The sequence below is a fragment of the Protopterus annectens genome, chromosome 3.part1, assembly GCF_019279795.1.
Source record: "Protopterus annectens isolate FY-2018-M chromosome 3.part1, PAN1.0, whole genome shotgun sequence".
NCBI classification, from domain to species: Eukaryota; Metazoa; Chordata; order Ceratodontiformes; family Protopteridae; genus Protopterus; species Protopterus annectens.
Window position 1 is genome coordinate 421213630 of NC_056732.1, and position 21161 is coordinate 421234790.

Here is a 21161-nt window from a genome sequence, read left to right on the forward strand (position 1 = left end):
CTTCGGGTAGTTATGGGTACTAACCCCAGTTTTGTATTTAGAACATGTGCAAATTTGAAATTTTTGTTTGAACGCCCAATTATGTTTAAAGGTGTGTTGGATAAGGGCACAACATGCCTTTTTTTAAAAATCTATATATGTTTTTATGTGAGAACTATTATAGAGGGTTATTTTAATAGTTAATTACTTGTATTTAAATGTTACTTTTTTATTGGTTGCTGATTTGTATTTAAATGGCTGTTTTTAATTGTTTAATTGGTTCTGAAGAAGTCCAGTGTGTGCTGGACGAAAGCGCTTAACTATTGTTGGATTATTAAACTGATTTCTTGGATACTACAAGTTTACCTCTTGCACCATTGATCGGTTTGGCAGGAAGGTGTTTCCCTTGGTTTATTGAACAAGACGAGTTTCAAAAAAAAGATGAGAGTTCAATAGGGGTCGTGGCCCTTATTAAGGTAGTGGTGGTGGGGTGCGAGAAGCTTATATCAGCTTGCACATCACAGAGATAGAGGACAGTTTCTGTTAGCAGCTGGATGCTTCATGACAGAGAGTGATGAGTAATTCCTGGCTGTGAACCGTTTGACAGGTAGCAGAGGCCTTAACACACACACACACACACACACACACACACACACACACACACACACACACACACACACACACACAAATGCACGCATACACACACGCATACACACACGCGCGCACGCACACACACACAACACAAGTCTAATAAGATTCATAACCTATTATGTGTTAACAATTTTTCTAGACGCGTTTTTCTGTGTGGCATTTACGTAGTTTACATAGTTGTAGGATTTCTTCATCGCTAACATGTCTAAGGAAACTAGAGAGAAAGAGCATAAGCCTTCGGGCTTTAAGAAGTGCCAAAAGTGCTCCCAAAAAATGTCCATTACTGATGGGCATAGCATTTGTGTTTACTGTTTAGGAGCAATCCATCTTCAGGAAACTTGCACATTCTGTCATTCCTTTATCACCCGTGTTTTGCAGGAGGGGGAAAATAAACTGATTGTGAAAGGACTCTTTTAACTGACCTTTGAGGAAACTCTGCAGAGTGCTTCTTCGTCCAGTAAGTCTTCTTCTTTTAATAAGGACAAACCAACGAAAAGGCCATCTCCTGTCTCTCTGGCTCAGTCTGAGCCTCCAGAAAAATTGACAAAAATTTCACAGTCATCGATCTCCTCGGCTCCATAGCCTTCAGAACAGTCAGAGATAATTATTATCGATAAACCTAGTTCTTCGGCCTGCAAGATCTTCGGAACCGAAAGAAACTATGACTTGGAGCCAGTCCACTGAACTTCCACTGGTCTCCCCTACTTTGAGACCTCCCATCCTGGAGAGATCTCGTTCACCAACCCTATTCTCCAGGTCTTCTAGGAGCCTGTCTGATGATGATGTGGAGAAGGTGGTGCTCAGACTACTGAAGTTGCCAGCGCTGGCAAAATTGTTCTCGGCTCCAACTCAACAGGTTTTGGAGCCGTCTACGACTATTACATCCACTGTTGTTCCTCCCCCGAGCCAAGCTGGATCTTCGGAGCTGGACTGCCAAGAACCATTTGCTATAGAGCCTTCGGTTCCAGGACCCCTTTGAGAGATTCCGGAACCAATCTCTGCTCCGACACTCTCTGTGCCATCCGGGGGGAGGGGGTCTAGGAGCCAAAGTACTCCAATCAGAGGGAGGGGGGTGTGCTCGGACCCGAGGTTCGATTCAGAGTCTACCTCACAGTGCTTTGGCTCAGCTGAGTTCAGCCCTTACATCAGCTTTGCAGCCATGGGGCTGGGGATTTCCTCTGTTTGCTTGGAAAAAGGGGTGTCCTCTGAACCAGTGAGTTCTGCTTTCGAGCTGATGAGGAGGAGTGTGCTGTCCCCTCCTACAGCTCTACACAAGGATAGTGGTATTTGTTCCCCCCAAAGCACCGGCTGCTGTCTTGGCACCACCACATCCACCAGACAGCAGAGATTCAGAGCCTCAGGAACCCCCATTGGGTGAACCCCACTCTTCTGAAACCTCCCCAGAATACCCTTCTGAGGAGCCTTCTCAGAAGAGAACATGCAAGAGGAAGCATATAGACTCCCCTGACGAGTCCGTCACCTCAGACACTGACCTCGAGGAGTCAGAAAGGTCCCCACGGTCATCCTCTGAAGACATCTCCTTTGCAGATATCCTTGAGATCCTAAAACAGAGAGGCGGCTGGAACACCATCACCCCTTCTGATGAGGAGTCGGTGTACCTGAAGGCTTTTGGATCTCAACCTTCAACCTTCTAGATGTCTCCAGCTTTTGATGAGCTAATGGAGTTAGTCTGTTGGAAGGCGTGGGAGTCACCTGACACAATGGAACCAGTCCCTCGGAAGGCAAACAAGTTTTTGTCAGCTGTCACTGGAAAATAATTTCTTACCAAAGGTGTACCTGTAGATGCTATGGTGGGGGCAGCAGCCACCAAGAAGGAACTTTGAGGCATCATCTGTCCATCCTCTGAACAAAGATTCTCAAACAATGGACAGATATGGGAAGCATATCTTTTCGTCAGCATCTTTTACACTCAGATCACTGAACCACCTTACACACTTTACAAAGCTACAAAGAATTCTCCTGAAAGAGCTAGGAGATACTCTACAAGGTTCTTTGACTGCAGGGGTGCCAGAGAAGGTCAACTCCCAGTTATCCACCTTAAATTCCATCAACTCCTCCATGAGACTGAAATCATATGCAGCGGATGGAGTGAGTAGGGCAGTGGGTTCAGGAGTTTCTCCTGGATGCGCTTGTGTAATTTTGCGGAACCTTTCAAGTCTATCTTTACCAAGGTTCCTTTTGATGGTTCCTCACTTTTTGGACCTAAAGTTAAAGACACACTCATCAGATGCGAGCAGGAAGGGAAAACTCTCTCTGCCACTGGCATATGTTTTTACGTACCTTCAAGACCTTACCCTAAAAGTCAGAAGAGTGGGAAAATGTTGTTCTAAAGATCCCAGGGAGCTTTCCAATGGATGGAGCATCAGGGAGTCATTTACACTTCCGACTGGGAGCCAGTCATTATCAGTTCCGTGCTCTGCCCTTTGGTCTCACTACAGCCCCCAGAGTGTTCACCAAATGTATGGTAGTAGTAAGAGCTCACTTGAGACGTCTTGGATTCCAAGTGTTTCCGTATCTGGACAACTGGCTCCTAACTGTCACCACCAAGCATCTACTTCAACAAGCCAGGGATGCGACACTGGAAATTTATGCTCAGCTAGGCATAACAGTCAATTTGCAAAAATCTGCCCTGTTGCCTGTCAACATATTACTTTCATAGGTGCAGACCTAGAAACCATTTCTATGATGGCACGGCTTCCATCCAACAGAATATCTGCCCTCAGACAGCAAATAGTCCACCTTCTTCCCAAGGACAAGGTAAATGCAAAGGTAGTTCTGAAACTTCTAGGAACTATGGCTTCAACCATAACTCTAGTTCCTCTGGCCAGGATGCATACAAGAATCCTTCAATGGCTCCTGTTTTCCCAGTGGTCACTACAAGAACTTCCTATGTCCTGTCTGATCAGAATAAGAGAGTCATGCAAGAGAGATCTCAGGTGGTGGACTCAGTCCAATCATGCAACCATCGGAAGACCTTTTATACCGCAACAACCTGTTGCTACAGTGACCACAGACGCTTCCCAGATTTTTTTTTGGGGGGGGGGGGGGGCAGTCCAAGGCATATGACAAGAGCACGAGGCCCATTTGCACATCAATGTTCTAGAGATGAGAGCAGTGCTTCTAGCGCAACAGGCACTCCACGACTCTCTTCCACAAGGGACAATTACAATCCAGTCCGACAATATGTAGGTGGTATGGTACATAAACAAACAAGGAGGAACCAGATCATACCCACCTCTCGAGAGGCTCAGAGTTTGGCAATGGGCAATCTCTTCCCAATGCTTTCTAGTAGCTACGCACATCCCTGGGAAATCCAATGCGATAGTGGACAAGCTCAGCAGGGCAATATTAATGCCTCATGAGTGGTCTCAAACCAGAGTACAGCGGAAGAGATTTTCCGGAAATGGGGCCAGCCTTGCTGCGATCTTTTTGCCACTCCCATGAATACCAAATGCAATAGCTACTTTGCCCTAATCGACACAGAGAGATGCACTTGTTCATGATTGGCCCTCGAGACTTCTTTATGCCTTTCTCCAGTTTCCCCTCATACACAAAGTCATCCAGAAAGCAAAATCCTTGGGAAACAGGCTGATTCTCTTTGCTCCATAATGGCCTCGTCAGATTTGGCTCCCCTTCCTCTGGCCTCATCTGCAGGAGAAGCCGTGGGTTCTAGACCCAGCTCCAGACCTCCTGACCCATGTCAGGAACACTTCATCCTTCTCTCCACACCCTCAATTTGACAGCATGGCTGCTCCACTTCCAAACTTAGTCAGGCTTCAAGACTTCACTCCAGTCAAACACATCTTGACATCCTCTCAAAGATTCTACCAGAAAAATTATATACTAGTAAATGGAAGAGGTTCTCCTACTGGGCACAAACCAGAAACATTGACCCCTTTTCTGCTCCAATTTGCTCGATTTTAAAATTTCTTATAGAACTCTTCCAGCAAGGCTCAGCTGCAGCTACAATTAAGAGTCCGACTGGCGGCAATCTCAAATTTCCACATTGGTGAATATACTCCTAACCTAATGTCACACAGATTGTGTAAAGCATTTTTAAAAGGCACTTCTTTATTGGGACCTCCTTTGAAAGAAACACACTCCTTGGGATTTAAATTTTGTCCCGTCTCATCTAACACTGCGTCCATTCGAGCCCTCCTCATCTTGTGACCTCAAATTTCTTTGTTGGAAGACTATCCTTCTAGCTGTAATATCTGCAAGAAGAGTCTCAGAGTTCCAAGCACTATCAATCAAACCACCATATTTGATTTTCCATAAGAATAGGGTATCACTACGAACTAATCTGTCCTTGTACCTACGGTTTGTTCTCGTTTGTTCTCAATCCAATCTAAATCAATCTATTGAGCTTTCAGTGTTTTTTCCCAATCATAGAAACAAGGCAGAGTATAAACTCCACCAAGTGGATGGGTATAGACAGCTCAGGTTCTATCTGCACAGAGCTAAAGATTTCAGGAAATCAGACCAACTGTTAATCTCTTTCTCTGAAGCAAAAAAGGCATACCAGTTTCTAAAGTCACACTTTCAAATTGGCTTTCAAATTATCACTTTTACATACACCTCCAATAATAGAAATTTGCCGTTCAGAATTAGCAGTCACTCAACCATAGCATTAGAAACATCCTCTGCTTTCCAGGCCAGAATGTCAATGGACAGTATTTGTGCTGCTGCTACGTGGGCAAATCCTCATACGTTTATTTCTCATTACAAAGTTGATTTGGCCGCCAGGGACAGGGCTTCCTTTGGATCCAGTGTGCTCAAAAGTGTACTCCCATGAACCACCCAGGGAAAAGGTGCTAGGGACGCTGTCCCATCCAGTAAGAATAAAGGTGAGATAGGACAACATAACATAAATAAGTTATGTACTCACCACAACGTTCCATGTTTGTTGTCCATCTTGCCCTTCATTCTTGCGACCCTCTCACCTTCCCCCATCTATGGACCCCTACAGGACCTGGTGGAGAGTTGTTTCCTTTTATAAATGAGCTCCTTTGATTCTATTTTTCCTTGACCTGATGACATATGATTATTTTAGTCTTTGTTATAGTTAACAGCACACAAGATCTGGGGAATTGCACCACTGCATGATGGGCTATTTACTCTGCCACAAGCCAAGTTAGGGACTTCGAGCCAGTGTATTCGGCCGAGTAGGAGCCGAAGATCAGCTCCGAACCCATCCAGTAAGAATGAAGGGTGAGATGGACAACAAACATGGAACGTTATGGGGAGTACACAACTTTTTTTTTTCTTTCCTAATAATGTCCTTATTCTCACACACTCCAGAACCTCTTCTGCTACTCAAGACTGGTAAGAATAAAGAATACCAATAAATAAATGCTAATCCATCCATACTCGGAGAGCAAGCATATTTCCATTTACATTACAACAATATGTTCAAAAAGGAGGAGCTTGTTTCCTTACCTGCGTGTACATGGTACTAACTTGGCTTTCACACAAAAGGTGAGTGCACCTGTTAGTAAGTGTGGGATCCACAGTTCCACCATGTGCCTGGATAATCTGTCAAGCAACAAAAAAAAATATTTTACTACATTTTCAGTACAGAAATGCAACTTATAAGCACAGTGTAGTCACAAGTACAACCAAATGGAAAAATACACAGATATCCAAAGATGGACTTTTGAAATAAGTTCAAATGATGGCATCATCTTATGTTCAGCAGCCAAGATAAGTATATCTTGTACTGGTTTCTGTAGTAGCCAAGCCTTAGCAACATTTAAACGGGAAACACAAAAACAATAACAAACAAGAAACCCATTTAAGAAGACTTCAATGAATGATGAACATAAAAACTTTATCCAATCAGTACACCCTTTCAGACTACCTAACAGATCAATCAAATGGGACAGATTCACAAGCAGTGCACATAAACCAAGGCAGACATCTGTGGGAAGGTCAGACTACAGCTGAAGGACATTTTTTGCAACCGAAGGTCTTCATGAAACAGACATTAGAACATTTTATTACAGAAGTTAATAGTTACAGAATAAGAATTCAAACCTCAGCTCTATCCAGCACCAGCAGGAAATTTCCCAGCAGTACCCATGGCCCCATAAAACACCTTCACACATTTTGCACTTAAAACTCCATTTATGGTCTATCAGCAGGCTGCTTGAAGATTGACATATGTTAACTCTCCCTGCCCTTATCCTTCACCTTTGAATAGCACAGTAAATCACAGAAACTTGTGCACAAAAAAGTGGAGGGTGTGGCAAAAAGCCTGTGAACTTTGGTAAGAAAACATTATACAGCACATTATAATCAACGATAACAGAAACCATAAGAGGAGGGTGGGGGCTGTTTAATGCTGCAGCACTTACCCCCAAAGAACTGTTGCTAGCTAAAGCAAGTACCTCACCCAACTGCACTAAATTGCTTCCTAAAGAACGACTACATTAGTTAATGATGTCAACAAAATACAGGAAGTACACTTAGTAGTATCCCTGAACAAACCACCACCAAACCCTTGGTGGTGGAAAGATGTCATAGCAGGTCATTAAGAACTGCTATCACAGACACTGTCATTTGTGGCTATGAATTAAAACTATTTATCTTTACAAATACGCCTTCACAAACACCATGAGAATCTGCATTGTAAAAGTCTATGAAGCTGCTGCTGATCTACAAAGTGTGCTTTCAAAACTCTTTACACTGACCTTTCAAAATAAGTGACAACCACTAAGAAAGGGTCAATTTCCCTAACTGTGTCAGTTTCTAACCTTCAGTAAGGATTACAAACATTTTTCCAAGAAAAAAGTTCTCAGTGGAATACTGACTAAGCATATCTGGAGTATTCAGAAAGTAAATGTCTATATCTGGCAGACACCTTCATAAAATTCAGAAGAAAAAGTACAGTTGTGTACACTTAACACAAATGTAGATGTTAGAGTGTATTCACTGTCGCAGTCATTACATTTGGGTAATTTGCTGGCAAGTTGCCCTCAGTCAGCCTGAATTCCAAAGTCTTTGGTCCTGCGTCGGTTGCCGTCTCCTCTTCCATAACATCAGGTCGTCAGGGGTATAAAACAAGCAGCCGACACGATTTTCTTTAGTTTTTCTTGCCCCAGATGTCAGGTGCCCCCAAAAAGGTAGCAAAAATATATATACATGCATCAATATAAACTTTACCTTCATCTACAAGCAAATACACCACATAGGTTGTAGAAGATAGAGAAGGAAAGATAAACTCCAGAATGAAAAAGGGATGGCGGGCGGGTAACCTGGATTGCAATAGTGAATACACTCGAACATCTACATTTATGGTATGTGTACACAACTGTACTATGTTCTTCGTGTTTCACTGTTGCAGTCATTACATTTGGGTAGAATCCCAAGCTATGGTTGGGAGGCTGGAGCTAAACAGCATTAGGTGCGGCTATAAGGCCCTGTAGAACTTGAATGGCAAAGCCTGCCCTGGACTTGGAGTAGAGAAGCAAATGATAATGCTTTGTAAAGGTGTGAACAGAACTCCAAGTAGCAGCCTCTAGAATGTCTTTGGTTGGTACCCCTCTGAGAAAGGCTGCTGAAGTAGCTGCAGCTCTTGTGGAATGAGACCTAATGCCCTTGGGCACAGGTTTACCATGGTGTAAGTAGCAGAAACGAATGCAGTGGCTTATCCACTTTGAAACAGTCTGCTTTGAAATAGCATTTCCTTCTGATCCTGCAGCATAAGTCACTAGTAATTGCTCAGTTTTTCTTAGAGCTTTAGTCCTGCTCAAGTAGAATCTTAGCGGTCTGTGTGCGTCCAAGGAATGCAGAATTCTTTCCCCCTTGTTCTGCGGATTTGGATAAAAGGTTGGCAGATGAATAGTTTGGTTAAGAGCCACACTGAAAACCACCTTAGGCATAAATGTTGGATTTGTCCTCAGATACACCATGTCTGGGTTAAATATGATAAAAGGCTCCACAGCCATAAGGGCCGGTAGCTCTGAAACTCTTCTTGCTGAAGTAAATGCTAGTAGCAGAGCTGTTTTTCATGATAAGAATTTTATGTCAGCAGTAGCAGCTGGATCAAATGGAGGCAGGGTGAGCTTTTCCAACACATAATTGAGGTCCCATGCAGGTAATGGTGATCTTCTAGGAGGCCTTAAATTTTTGGCTCCTCTAAGATACTGCTTTAGTAAAGGATGATAAAAGATTGGTGGCTCTGTATTGTAATGAGCCGAAATGGCAGAGGCATGGATTTTAATTGATGAGAAAGATAGGCCTTTGTCAAGCATCTCATTCAAGTATTGTAATATCTGAGGAATATTTGGTTCTGCTGTATCCATTCCTTGTGCTCGATTCCAAGCACAGAATCTCTTCCATTTATCAGCATAAGATTTTCTAGTACTAAGCCTTCTGGCTTCCAAAATGACACCCATCACAGCTTTACTAAGAGGTGTTGTTTGTATAACTACATGATCAGCCATGCTGCCAGGTTCAGTGTCTGGAGTTGATTGTGCAAGATCTGACTGTTTTGCTGGGACAGTAGTTGAGGTCTTTGAGGTAAGGTCCAAGCTGGGTATTGAGACAAGTTCCTTAGGATAGGGTACCAGTATTGGTGGGGCCAGTCTGGGGCAATTAGTATCATCTTTGGTTTCTCTTGTCTGACTTTTATGAGGACCTTGGGAAGAAAAGGCAGTGGAGGAAAGGTGTAAACTGATAGGTTTTTCCAACTGAAGGATAGGGCGTCCACTTTCCATGTTTGTCTGTGATAAGTCCTTGTGCAGAATCTCTTCAATTGATAATTTTGAAGGGAGGCAATTAGGTCTATGTCTGGGCTCCCGCATTTCTTTGTTATCATGCTGAAGACTTGTGGATCTAGTTTCCACTCGTGAGGATCCATAAGGTTTCTGCTTAAATCGTCTGCCAGAGTATTTTGCTTTCCTGGCAGGAATTGAGCTTGAAGATGTACTTGGTAAGTCAAAGCTGTGTCCCACAGTGCCATGGCTAATCTGCAAAGGGGGTATGAGTGCGTGCCCCCCTGCTTGTTTATATACCACATGACCGTGGTGTTGTCAGTCTTTATCAGTAGTTGTCCTGGATGAAGTAAATCCTTGAAGGCTGTCAAGGCATTTTGAACAGCTAGCATCTTTCTGGTTGATATTTAGATGCATTTGTTTTGGGGTCCATATGACCTGAATGCATCTTCCCACCATATGGGCCCAGCAGGCAAAATCCGATGCGTCTGTTGTTGAGGTTTGGCTGGAAGGGGGTAGAGTGAAGGCCTGTCCCATGTTTTGGTGACATGCCTTTGCCCACCATAGAAACTCCTGTTGTAGGCAGGGAATGAGAGGAATTGAGAAGTTATGTACTTACCATAACGTTCCATGTTAGTTGTCTTCTTCTCACCTTCTTTCTTGCTGGATGGGTTCGGAGCCGAAACTTGGCTCCGACCCGGCCTATTACTAAAGCTCGAGAGCTATTTTTACCGGCTCGAGGCTATCCTATGTCCCATAATGCTAGGCGTGATATACCCAGATCTCATTTCATAGCTAACACTATGGACATACATGTCCCCACCATGACAGAGAATATATATATATATATATATATATATATATATATATATATATATATATTCAAGTATATAAAACTCTTACAAGAGTTACCAAGAAAGGGAAGAGAGGTAGCTAAGGAGATAACTCTCATAACACATCTCAGAAGACACTCTCGGCCTTGCCAGGCTAGGGGGATGGAGGGTGGGACGCAAGAAAGAAGGCGAGAAGAAGACAGCTAACATGGAACGTTATGGTAAGTACATAACTTCTCAATGTTAAGTTGTCAATCTCGCCTTCATTCTTGCTGGATGGGACAGCGTCCCTAGCACCTTAATCCTGGGTGGCTCAATGGAACAAACTCTCGAGTACAGTGGAACCAAAATCAGCCCTACTTCTAGAGGTCATGTCCAGCTTGTAATGAGAAATGAAGGTATGAGGAGAGGCCCATGTGGCCGCTGCACAAATGGAATCCACTGGCAATCTTGCCTGAAAGGCTACTGAAGAAGCTAATGCTCTGGTTGAATGAGCTCTGGGCTTAATAGGGAGCTCTTTATGCCTCAATTGGTAAATCAACATGATAACAGAGGTCAACCACCTGGACAAGGTTACTTTGGAAACTGGCAGGCCTTGCTTCCCTTCCGCGTAAGACAGGAAGAGCTGTTCTGATTTCCTCGTCTGCTTGGTTCTATCCAGGTAGAAGCGTAATTGGCGGTGAACGTCTAGACAATGTAACTTCCGTTCAGACCTACTGGTATAAAGTGGGAAGAAAACAGGAAGATCGATGGTCTGATTCAGATTTTTTCAGAGAGTACTTTGGGTAAAAAGGACGGATTAGTCCTAAGTGACACTCTATCTTTGTGAAAAACAAGGTAAGGAGGGCGAACACAAAGGGCTTGAAGTTCCTATACCCTTCTCGCTGAAGTGATGGCTACTAAAAACAGAGTTTTCCAAGAGAGCAACTTTAACGAACAGGAAGCCGCAGGCTCAAAGGGAGGGAGAATTAAAGATGACAGCACCAAATTTAGGTCCCATGGTGGGGGAGGATCTTTTACCGGGGGCCTAAGTAAGAGGTCTCAGACAATCCAACATGAAAAATCGCAATAGCTGCCAACTGAAGTGGCTGAAGAAGAACCCATTTGAAAAAGTTCTGCCAAAAACTCTAAAGCTGTATGGACAGGAGCTGTAAAAGGGTCAGCTTGTTTCTCCCCTGCCCAAACAGAGAAACGCTTCCATTTGCTAGCATAAGTCTTTCTGGTAGTAGACTTGTGCGAAGCGAGGATGATGTCACGAACTGAATGAGAGATTGAGGGAAGCCTGGCTAGGGTTGGAAGTGGAGCAACCAAGCTGTGAGGTTGAGAGATCGGAGAGATTGATGCAGCCCGCCTGACTGATGTGTCAAAAGATCTGGCGCTGGGTCCAGATGCCAGGGCTGATCTAGTAGATGATGTTGCAGGAACGGAAACCAAATTTGTCGAGGCCAGTAAGGGGAAACTAGGATCATTCTGGATCTCAAAACAGTTGCTTTCTGGATTAACTGAGTAATTAAGGGAAAGGGGGGAAAGCATACAGAAGACCCCAGGGCCAATCGTGGACTAGAGCGTCTCTGGGGGGAAGACCTGGGAGAGGGAAGAGGGTGAAGAAGTCTGGGCACTTGCTGTTTTGAGGGGTTGCAAAAAGACTGCAGCAAGGCTGACCCCACCTTCTGAAAATTGTTTCCACTACTAGCTGGTTGAGAGACCACTCGTGGGGCATGAGAATGGCTCTGCTCAGCCTGTCCGCTATGACAGACTTCCCGGGGATATGCGTTGCTACCAGAAACCGTTGAGAAGAGATCGTCCACTGCCAAAGTCTGAGTGCTTCTCGACATAGGGGGTAGGACCTGGTTCCGCCCTGCTTGTTGATGTACCACACTACAGACATATTGTCTGTCTGAATTGCAACAGTCCCAGTGGGTAGAGAGTCTTGAAGATCTGCAACGCTAAAAGTACCGCTCTCATTTCCAAGACATTTATGTGCAGGTGGCCTTTCAAAAAGTTGCCATGTGCCCTGGACTGTCCTGCCCTGAAAATGCCCCCCCCCACCCGATCAGGGAGGCATCCGTTGTCACAGTAGCCACAGGAGGAGGAAGGATAAAAGGTCTGCCCTGAAGAACCTGAGGGGAGACCATCCACCACAAGAGGTGCCTACCACGAGAGGTGCTTTTTGCATGACTGAGTGATTAGAATGCTGTGCGACACTGGAAGCTGTTGAAAGGACCACTGGGAAAACAGCATCCACTGCAGGATCCGCATGTGAAAGCGAGCTAGGGGGAGTAATGTGATGGCTGCTGCCATGAGACCTAGGGTTTTTAAGTACGAATCTGGCCTGGACTCTGCTCTCTTGTAGTAGGATTTGAACATGATCGTGAATGTCTGAAATCCTTTGTACAGGCAGTTTTGCTGACAGTTCCATGGTGTTTAAGACAGCACCCATGAAGGTAATAGATTGACAAGGCAGACTTTTCGGAGTTTATAGAGATACCTAGCTCGTTGCAAATTTGGAGGGCATAATCTCTGGAATGGAGTAGCTGACGCTTGGTGGTGGCAGTAAGGAGCCAGTCATCTAAGTATGGAAACACCTGGAATCCTTGTCGTCTCAGGTGAGCCGCAACCACTGCCATGCATTTGGTAAACACCCTGGGGGATGTGGTGAGGACAAAGGGCAGGGCTCTGAATTGGTAGTGACTGGCTCCCAGCCGGAAGCGGAGAAACCTCCTGGAGCGCCTGTTCATTTTGATATGATAGCACGCATCCTGAAGGTCTATAGAGCACATCCAACTGTCCTGACCCAGGAAGGGTAAAATGGACTGAAGCGTGACCATCCGGAATTTCGTCCTTTGAACAGACTTGTTCAGCCTGCTAAGATCCAAAATAGGTCTCCAGTCCCCTGTCTTTTTTGGTACCAAAAAAAACTTGGAGTAGACTCCGGATCCTTGCTGGTCTGCTGGGACTGGCTGGATGGCTCTTTTTTCTAGCAACTTTGAAATTTCTAGTGCTGCTTGATCCCTCAGACCGGGAGGAACGTCTGGAAGGGGCCCTTTTGGCTGTTGTGGGGTATGAATAAAGGGAATTTTGTAACCCTGATATGATCGACCGTACCCAAGTGTCTTGCGTGAGGGAATGCCAGGCTTCTGGGTACAGTGATAGTCTTCCCCCCGACTGCCTCCGAAGGTGGACAATCGGGAAGCTCCTCAGGGGTGCTCGAAGGGTGTCAGAGAAGGATTCTCTGCTACCCTGATTCTGCGGACCCCCCCTGCCCCTCGGGTGGTGTCTATTATTGTTCCCTCCTCTGCCTCTGGAGGGAAGCTCACCACGTGCGTCAGGCAGTACTCCCTGAGGTTTGCGGAACCACATTTTCCCACTCTTCTGACCCTTAGGGTATGGTCTAGAAGGGGTAGAAAAATGGACTCCTACGGCAGAGAGAGTCTTGCCTTCCTGCTCGCACCTGGTCAATGTATCCTTCACCTGAGGTCCAAACAAGGCAGAACCATCAAAGGGGGTGTTAGTGAAGGACACCTTGAAGGGGTCAGCAAAATTGCAAAGCCGCATCCAGGCGTGTCTCCATAGAGCAACGCCCGTGCCTGCAGCCCTACTCGCTCCATTGGCTGCATATGAAATGAGCCGCATGGAGGAGTTGACAATAAGGTTCAGGGTCCCCAGCTGGGAGTTGATCTTTTCCTGAGACCCCGCAGCTGATGGGTCCTGTAAAGCATCACCCAGTTCTTTGAGAAGGTCTCTCTGGAGATGGGTGAAATGGCACAAATAATTCAGCGACCGCATAGCAAGGGTCGCTGATGAAAACATCCTCTTACCATACCTGTCCATAGTCCTAGATTCCTTATTAGGAGGATGGACAGGTACTGAAGGGTCAGCCGACTCCTTTTTAGTGGCCGCCGCCACCACCATGGCATCAACAGGGACGCCCTTAGTTAGAAACTGCTTGTCAGAAGGGGCTGTAATAAATTTTGTAGGCCTCCGGGGAGTTGGTTCCATAGTATCTGGAGCTGTCCACGCCTTTCGAGCCACCACATCCATGAGTGGATCGAAAGGCGGAGACACCTAGGAGGTGGAAGGGCGAGAACCAAATGCATCCAGGTACACAGACTCGTCCTCAGAAGGGTTAAGGGCAGACCAGTTTCCCCTCTGCTTAAGAATCTCCAGGATGTCAGAAAAAGAGACATCCTCAGAGGGGGACCTTGGGGACCCTTCTGACTCATCCAAGTCAGTGTCCGACATGACTGACTCAGGGGACTCTACATGCTTCCTCTTGCATTTTCTCTTTCGAGGGGGGGGAGGCCTCGGAAGAGGAGGATACACCCAATGGGGCTACCTGTAGCGTCGGTTCTCCATGCTCGGGATTGGAAGGACGGATAGAGACTGAAGCAGGCACCATAGAGGGAGGAGCCGAAGGAGCCGACCGTGGAGCAGACCACAGGGGCCAGCACACTCCTCATGACCTCAAAGTCATGACCTATCAGGCAGGGAAGGGGGTCCCCGCTCCGAAGAGACAAGGACCCCTCCCGGCACCGAGAGGGACGGCTCCGAGGCCGATGTCGGGGCCGAACTCACCTGCGCCGAGGCTCCAAGAGGGAGAACGGGGTCGGACAAGAGTCCGATGCCACTCGCCCCCTCGGAACAGACAAGGGAGTCCCGGCGCCCGGATCCCTCCAAGGATGGAACCAAGGAAGAGATCGGAGCAGACGAGGGAGCCGAAAGGAGTGGTATCGGCTCCGATGATCCCGACCCCTACGATCTCCGGCTCCGAACTCAAAGGAAGAGTCAGAGGAGGAATCGAAGAGGAGTAGTGATAGCCACTGCCTGATGAGGAGGGCTATGCAACATTTGGGCTAGTGCCTACGACTTAAGTAGTCTGCTAACCACCCTCTCGAGGTCATGGTCCGACAGCCTGGAAGACCGAGACGAATGGGACCTGTGACTCCGCTCTGATAACAAGGGAGACTTCGGAGCCGAATGTACAGATTCCAGGGAAGGAGACCTGGAACGTTTTCTGCTCGAAGACGGCTCCGACAGCAGAGTCGGAGCCGACCAAGGCCTCGAATCATCGGTTCCGGCCAGAACCGATGCAGTCGTAGTAGTAGAAGCGCCACTCGGCGACGGCTCCGAACATGGAGCCGACGGTTTGGCGGGCTTGGAAGGTTTACCCGACGAAGGCTTAGCCGGGGAACCTTCAGGCTTCAACAAGTCTCTCAAAATAAGTTTGTTTCTGCGTTCCTGCAGGACTCTTGGACTGAACGCATGGTAGACAGAACAAGAGTCCTGCAGGTGCAGAGGGCCCAAGCAATATACACAAGAAGTGTGACCATCTGTCAGAGACATCTTCTGACAGCACGAGTCACACTTCTTGAAGCCCGAGACCTTGATATCTTTCGACATCCTGAAACAAGGATGACGGGCAGAAAAAGACAAATCAAGGTGGTCTAGTCACAATCAGCCAAAACACACGCACACACACAAAAAGCTTATAACAGACCAAGAAAAACAAAAAACCCAACACTTTTTAACACAAATTAACTAGGCACACACATACATCTACTACAGAACTGTATAGAAGAAGTTTAGCCAAAGGCCTAACTATTTAAGTGAGGGGAAAACTGAAGAAAAACCTACCTAAGAGGGGATTCTAAACAGGGATCTATAGGGTAGTAACTAGGAATAACTATCGCTAAGATTATAACCCAAAAAGCTGACTAAATGCAAGAAAAAGATTAATACAACCTGGAGCCGGCAAAAAGACACAACCTCGTAGCTGAAGCGGCAAACGAGATCTGGGTATATCACGCCTAGCATTATTGGACATAGGATAGCCTTGAGCCAGTAAAAACAGCTCTCGAGCTTTAGTAATAGGCCGAGTCGGAGCCGAGGTTCGGCTCTGAACCCATCCAGCAAGAATGAAGGCGAGATTGACAACTTAACATCATTGTTTCCAGACTGTGACAATGTTGACTCCATAAACTTTTTAGGTACCATTGAAGTTTCCTCATATGCAGTCTTGCATATGGAATCAGTAGGATGCAGGATGCCATGAATCCCAAAGCCTGCAGAATTTGTCTTGCAAATAACTGGGTTTTTGTTGCCATCAGTTTGAAGTAAGTAGTCAGTTGCCTTTGCTTGTCTGGCGTGAGGTAAGCCATCTGGGCAGTTGTATTCAAGCTTGCACCCAGGAATGTTATATTTTGAGAGGGTACCAGTTGTGATTTCTTTTCGTTTATTGTGTACCCTAGGCATGTTAGAAGCCTTTTCACAAACGCCAGGTGTTGAAGAAGAATGTCCTTGGTTCTCTGCTTCAATGAGACAGTCGTCCAAGTAAGGATATATTTGAATACTTCTTTTTCTGCAAAATGCAATTACTGGTGCCAGGCACTTTGTAAAGACCCTGGGCGCAATAGATAAGCTAAAGGGCAGTGCAGAGAATTGGTAGTGCATTAAGCCAGCCTTGAATCAGAGGTATCTTCTGCAAGATTGCCTTACTGAGACATGCAGGTATGCCTCTTTTAGGTCTAATGTCACCAGCCAAGCGTTCATGCCCAGCATGGGCAGAAGCTGCTGCAAAGTCAGCATTTTGAAATGTCCAGGTATGTGTTCAAAATCGATAAATCCAGTATTGGCCGCCAGGCCTTGTCCTTTCTGGGCACCAAGTACAGTCTTGAGTAAAAACCTTGTCCTTTTTCCTGTTCTGGCACTGGCTGAATGGCCCTCATATCCATGAGGGACGTAACCTGTTTCTGTGTCTCTGCCCACTGATTTTTTGGCAGATCTGGCCAACTGCTTGCCATTGGCAGAGTATGGAAATGGAATCTGTATCCATGTGATACTATGTTTAGCACCCACTTGTCCTGGGTTATTAACTGCCAATTTTGAGCAAAAAGTGCTAATTTTCCCCCTACGGGTGCTACCAAAAAATAAGTGCTTGGTGAAGGCAGAGGGAAGTCATTGGAACTGTTTTCTGTAGGTTTGCACTTTATCTCCTCCAGATTTGGAGGTAGAAGCGCCCCACTGCTTTGACCTGTATGAATCTTGTGCCTGGTATCTGGAACCCTTAGGGCGTCTGGATTTGCCCCGTTGAGCTCTGACACAGGAAAGGACCAATTTTTTGTAGGCCAGTGTCTACTGAATCTTGGTGGCTGAACTTGTAAGAAGTCTTTACAGTTTGCACAGACTTAGATTTGTCTTCCATTTTCTTTAAAACCTCTTCTGCCTTAATACCAAACAGAGTATCATGCTGTAAAGGTGCATCTAGTAATTTAGCTTTAACATGATCAGGCAAATTTTGTTCCTTTAGCCAGGCATGCCTCCTAATCACAGATCCAGTAACTGCGGCCCTGCAGGAGGCCTCTAAAGAATCAAAACCACATTGCAAAGTATGCTTTCCAACCTGTTCAGCTGCATGCATTAATTCCTGCAATTCTTTATTTTCTGCACATTCAGAAATCAACATTTTCTGTTTCAGTAATCCCATAACATGTTGTTGATACTTGAGCATATGAAACTGGCATAAGGCCCTAATTGCCAAGGTTGCAGATGTATAAACCTTTTTTCCCCCATCCATCCAGTGCCCTTGAATCTCTGTCAGAGGGGGTAGGATTTTTTGCTGTTGAAGCCTTAACTCCCTTTGGACCCTGTGAAATAGTTTTAGGATCAGCAGCAGGGTTTCTAAATAAATATTTGTGTGAGTCAGGGACCCTGTAATATATGTCAGGCTTGCTGGGAGCCGGAGGTAAGGAGTCAGGGGTCAAGCTTGACTCTGAAAACACATCATCCACAATGTCTAAAACAGGGGGTATGGCTAAAGGCCTGTGCTGAGGGAGAAGGAAATCCCTGAGCCTCTTTTTTGATTCTGAGAAATCTTGACACTCCCAGTGAAAATGCTCCCGCAAAGTATGCAAGGTTTCTCCAAATGAATAATCCTTAGGAGGTGATGCAGATTGTATATACTCCTCTGCATCAGCATTCTCATAGGGAGGAATAGATAATTCCTGATCAGAAGAGGAATCAGAAGAAATAGAAACCTGATCTGAAGATTCATAATCAGCGTCTTGCCTAGGCCTCTTATCTGGAGGGGGATGGGAACCCCTGATCATGGTAATAAGGTCTTCAGCCATTTTGATCATCTGTTTTTTAGGCATAGAGGCCTGTGCACGTGGCTCATGCATCGTTTTTTTAGTTTTAGAAGTTGCTTTTGTCTTTGGTTTTGCAGATGTTGTCAGTTTGATATAAAAATGTTGAGGCCTAAATACACCCTCAGAAGTCGGTGCCTGCTCAGCGGCTCCAGACCCATCCGAGTGAGATACATCTGTGGGTCCAATACTTTGAGTATCTCGCGGCATGCCGGACTCCACACGGGTGTCGGTAGGGGCCTGCGACTCGAAAGTAGCTGGTATCAGGGGCTGAGATAGCGCCTCACTGAGTACCAGCGAACCGGCGACTGGCTTAGGAGAAGCTTCGTCGTCGGTTTTGGACCTCGACTGTCTCTCTCTGTCCTTTTTTTTGCGTTTTTTTTATGTACTCCGATAGTTGGATTGCTATCCGACGACATTTCTGGGTAGTTAAATTTGTTTCTAAAATACTTTGAGGCAAAACTATACAGACGCTTAATAGTGCGTTGGTTAAATCTAGCACAAAGCCAACAGCCAGGCACGTTGTGATCAGGGCCTAGGCAAGGAATACGGTATAAATGGAAATCCTTATGAGGAATTTGCTTCCCACAAGTAATACAATTATTAACTTTTTCTGACATCGATATGGAGCAAGAAAAAAAGTTTCCCCAACGGGGTACTTAGCTTTAGTGAAGACTTCGGTCCTGAAACTCAAACTCGAATATTTCAGAAGTCGGCTGACTGGCACTTGCGAAATGCTTCTGCTTCGGGCACCGCGCGGCAAGAAAGACTAAAGAAAATGGCGTCGGCTGCTTGTTTTATACCCCTGACAACCTGACGTCATGGAAGAGGAGACAGCAACCGACGCAGGACCAAGACTTTGGAATTCAGGCCGACTGAGGGAAACCTGCCAGCAAATTACCCAAATGTAATGACTGCAACAGTGAAACATGAAGAACATCCACCCTTTTGGGTATCCACTCATGAGGATCTACGGCTGTTCTGCTTAGTAAGTCTGTCAGGTAATTTTGTTTTCCTGGTAGACATTGGACCAGGAGGATCAATCCCATCCCATATGCTAATTCCCACAGTCATACGGCCATTCAGCACAGGGGGTAGGAATGAGTGCCTCCTTGTTTGCTGGTGTACCACATCACTGTGGTATTGTCTGCCCTTAGAAGCCATGTGTCCCCTAACTTTCTTTGTGTCTTGAAAGCCATTAGTGCTTTCTACATTGTCACTTCTTTTAAGTTAATGTGTTTTGTCTTGAAAGCACCTTCCTAGCTGCCTTGTACAGTCTCTGGAGTAGATGCCCCTGGGCACATCTATGGCTGCGGTGGTAAAGACCACAGTACTTATCTACATCTGGAAGGGAACTTCTAGAAGGGAACTTTCTAACTGCTGTGGCATGGCTGAATCTAACAATAAAGTTCCTTGCTGACGCAGGGTAAAAGAGTTTAGGATGCAGGAGCCCATGAATCCCAAAACCCTGAGAACTTCCTCTGGCAGATATTGAGGCTTCTTCCAAAATGCTCCAGACAGAGTGTGACAGGAACAGGACTTTATCAAGTGGAAGATAAGCCTTCTTGTTCCTAGAATCCAACTTGGCACAAAGAAAAGTCATCTTGGTGGGCAGTTGGAGATGGGACTTTTGTAGGTTGAGGGTGAAACCTAGGTTCAAGAAACACTTTGTGATCAAATAGAGGGATGCCTTCTGCTTTTCTGGGAGAAAAGGACAAGCCAAAGGTCAAGGCACAACATTGGTAGAATTAATCCCTGCCTTGGAAGTGAAGGAACCACCAGTGGGTCTCCACAATGGAAATGTGGAGACAGGTATCCTTCAAGTTCAATGCGATCATGTGAGCTTGGTGCAGAATCAATGGCTACTTTTGCAAAGCGAACATTCTAAATTTGGGCACAAGAGGGAAATTACTTAATAGTGAGTGGTCTAAGATAGGCCTGCAATACCCTTCCTTTCTTGAGACCAGAAAAGACCTTAAGTGGACCAGCTGAACATTCTAGTTGACTACAGGCAGTGGGTTGGGGGTGAGAGTCATGCTGCGGGGATGTTTTCTGAGCCACATCATCAATCAATTCCAATACTGGAGCTAGGTCTTTTTGTTGAAATGGTTCTATAGACCCTTGAGCCAGGAGCTCCAAAACTTGAGTTTGCACCTCTATTTGCTGGTCTTTTACAATAGGAGAAAGCCTGAGAATTGTGCTGTGTCTCTACCCAGTTCTACTAAATTTAGAACCCATCTACCCACAGTGACTTTTTGCTGGTTGTGGATGAAATGGGACAGTCTGACCCTAAATTTACTGGCTAGGGTGAAGAGAAAAGGGGGTCTTACAGGGGGAGGCAGGGTGGTGCTTTCTTGAAAAAGAAGTGTTCTCTGCTGGATCCCTAGGGCTAAGACCCACCAGGCCTGGATGTGGATGGCTTGCCATCTTCTGGAAAATTTCTTCCCCTTTCTGGTCTTTTATTTTGGCCTGACAGGCTGAAAAGGACCATGTCTTCACAGGGTAATTTCTGACGAAACTAGTAAGTAAACCTGTAGAAAGTCACCGACAGTCTGCATGGTCTTTGTTTATACCTCCAGCTTCTTAAATACACTTTGGACCTGATGTCCAAAGATGAAATCCTTTCCTTAGGGGGTGCCAAGGATTGCAACTTTAACATTCCATGGCAGAGACTGTTATCTTAGCCAGGCATACCTCCTAATAACTGATCCCATGGCAGCTGCCCTGACTGATGCTTCCAAACCATAAAAGCCACATTTGAGTGAGTGCTTTGCAACCTGGGAAGTGGCAATACACAGATTCAGCAAAGTACAGTTGTG

General features: G+C 45.7%; 1 protein-coding gene across 1 annotated transcript in view; it reads right to left on the reverse strand.

Moving 5' to 3' along the window:
- Positions 1-21161, reverse strand: part of PAXIP1 (PAX interacting protein 1) — a gene marked incomplete in the record, with an annotated part of 1449657 nt that overhangs the window by 887710 nt on the left and 540786 nt on the right. Inside the window, 1 exon segment of the mRNA XM_044066884.1 lies at positions 6091-6186. Within this exon segment, the coding sequence (XP_043922819.1) occupies positions 6091-6186 (96 nt within the window).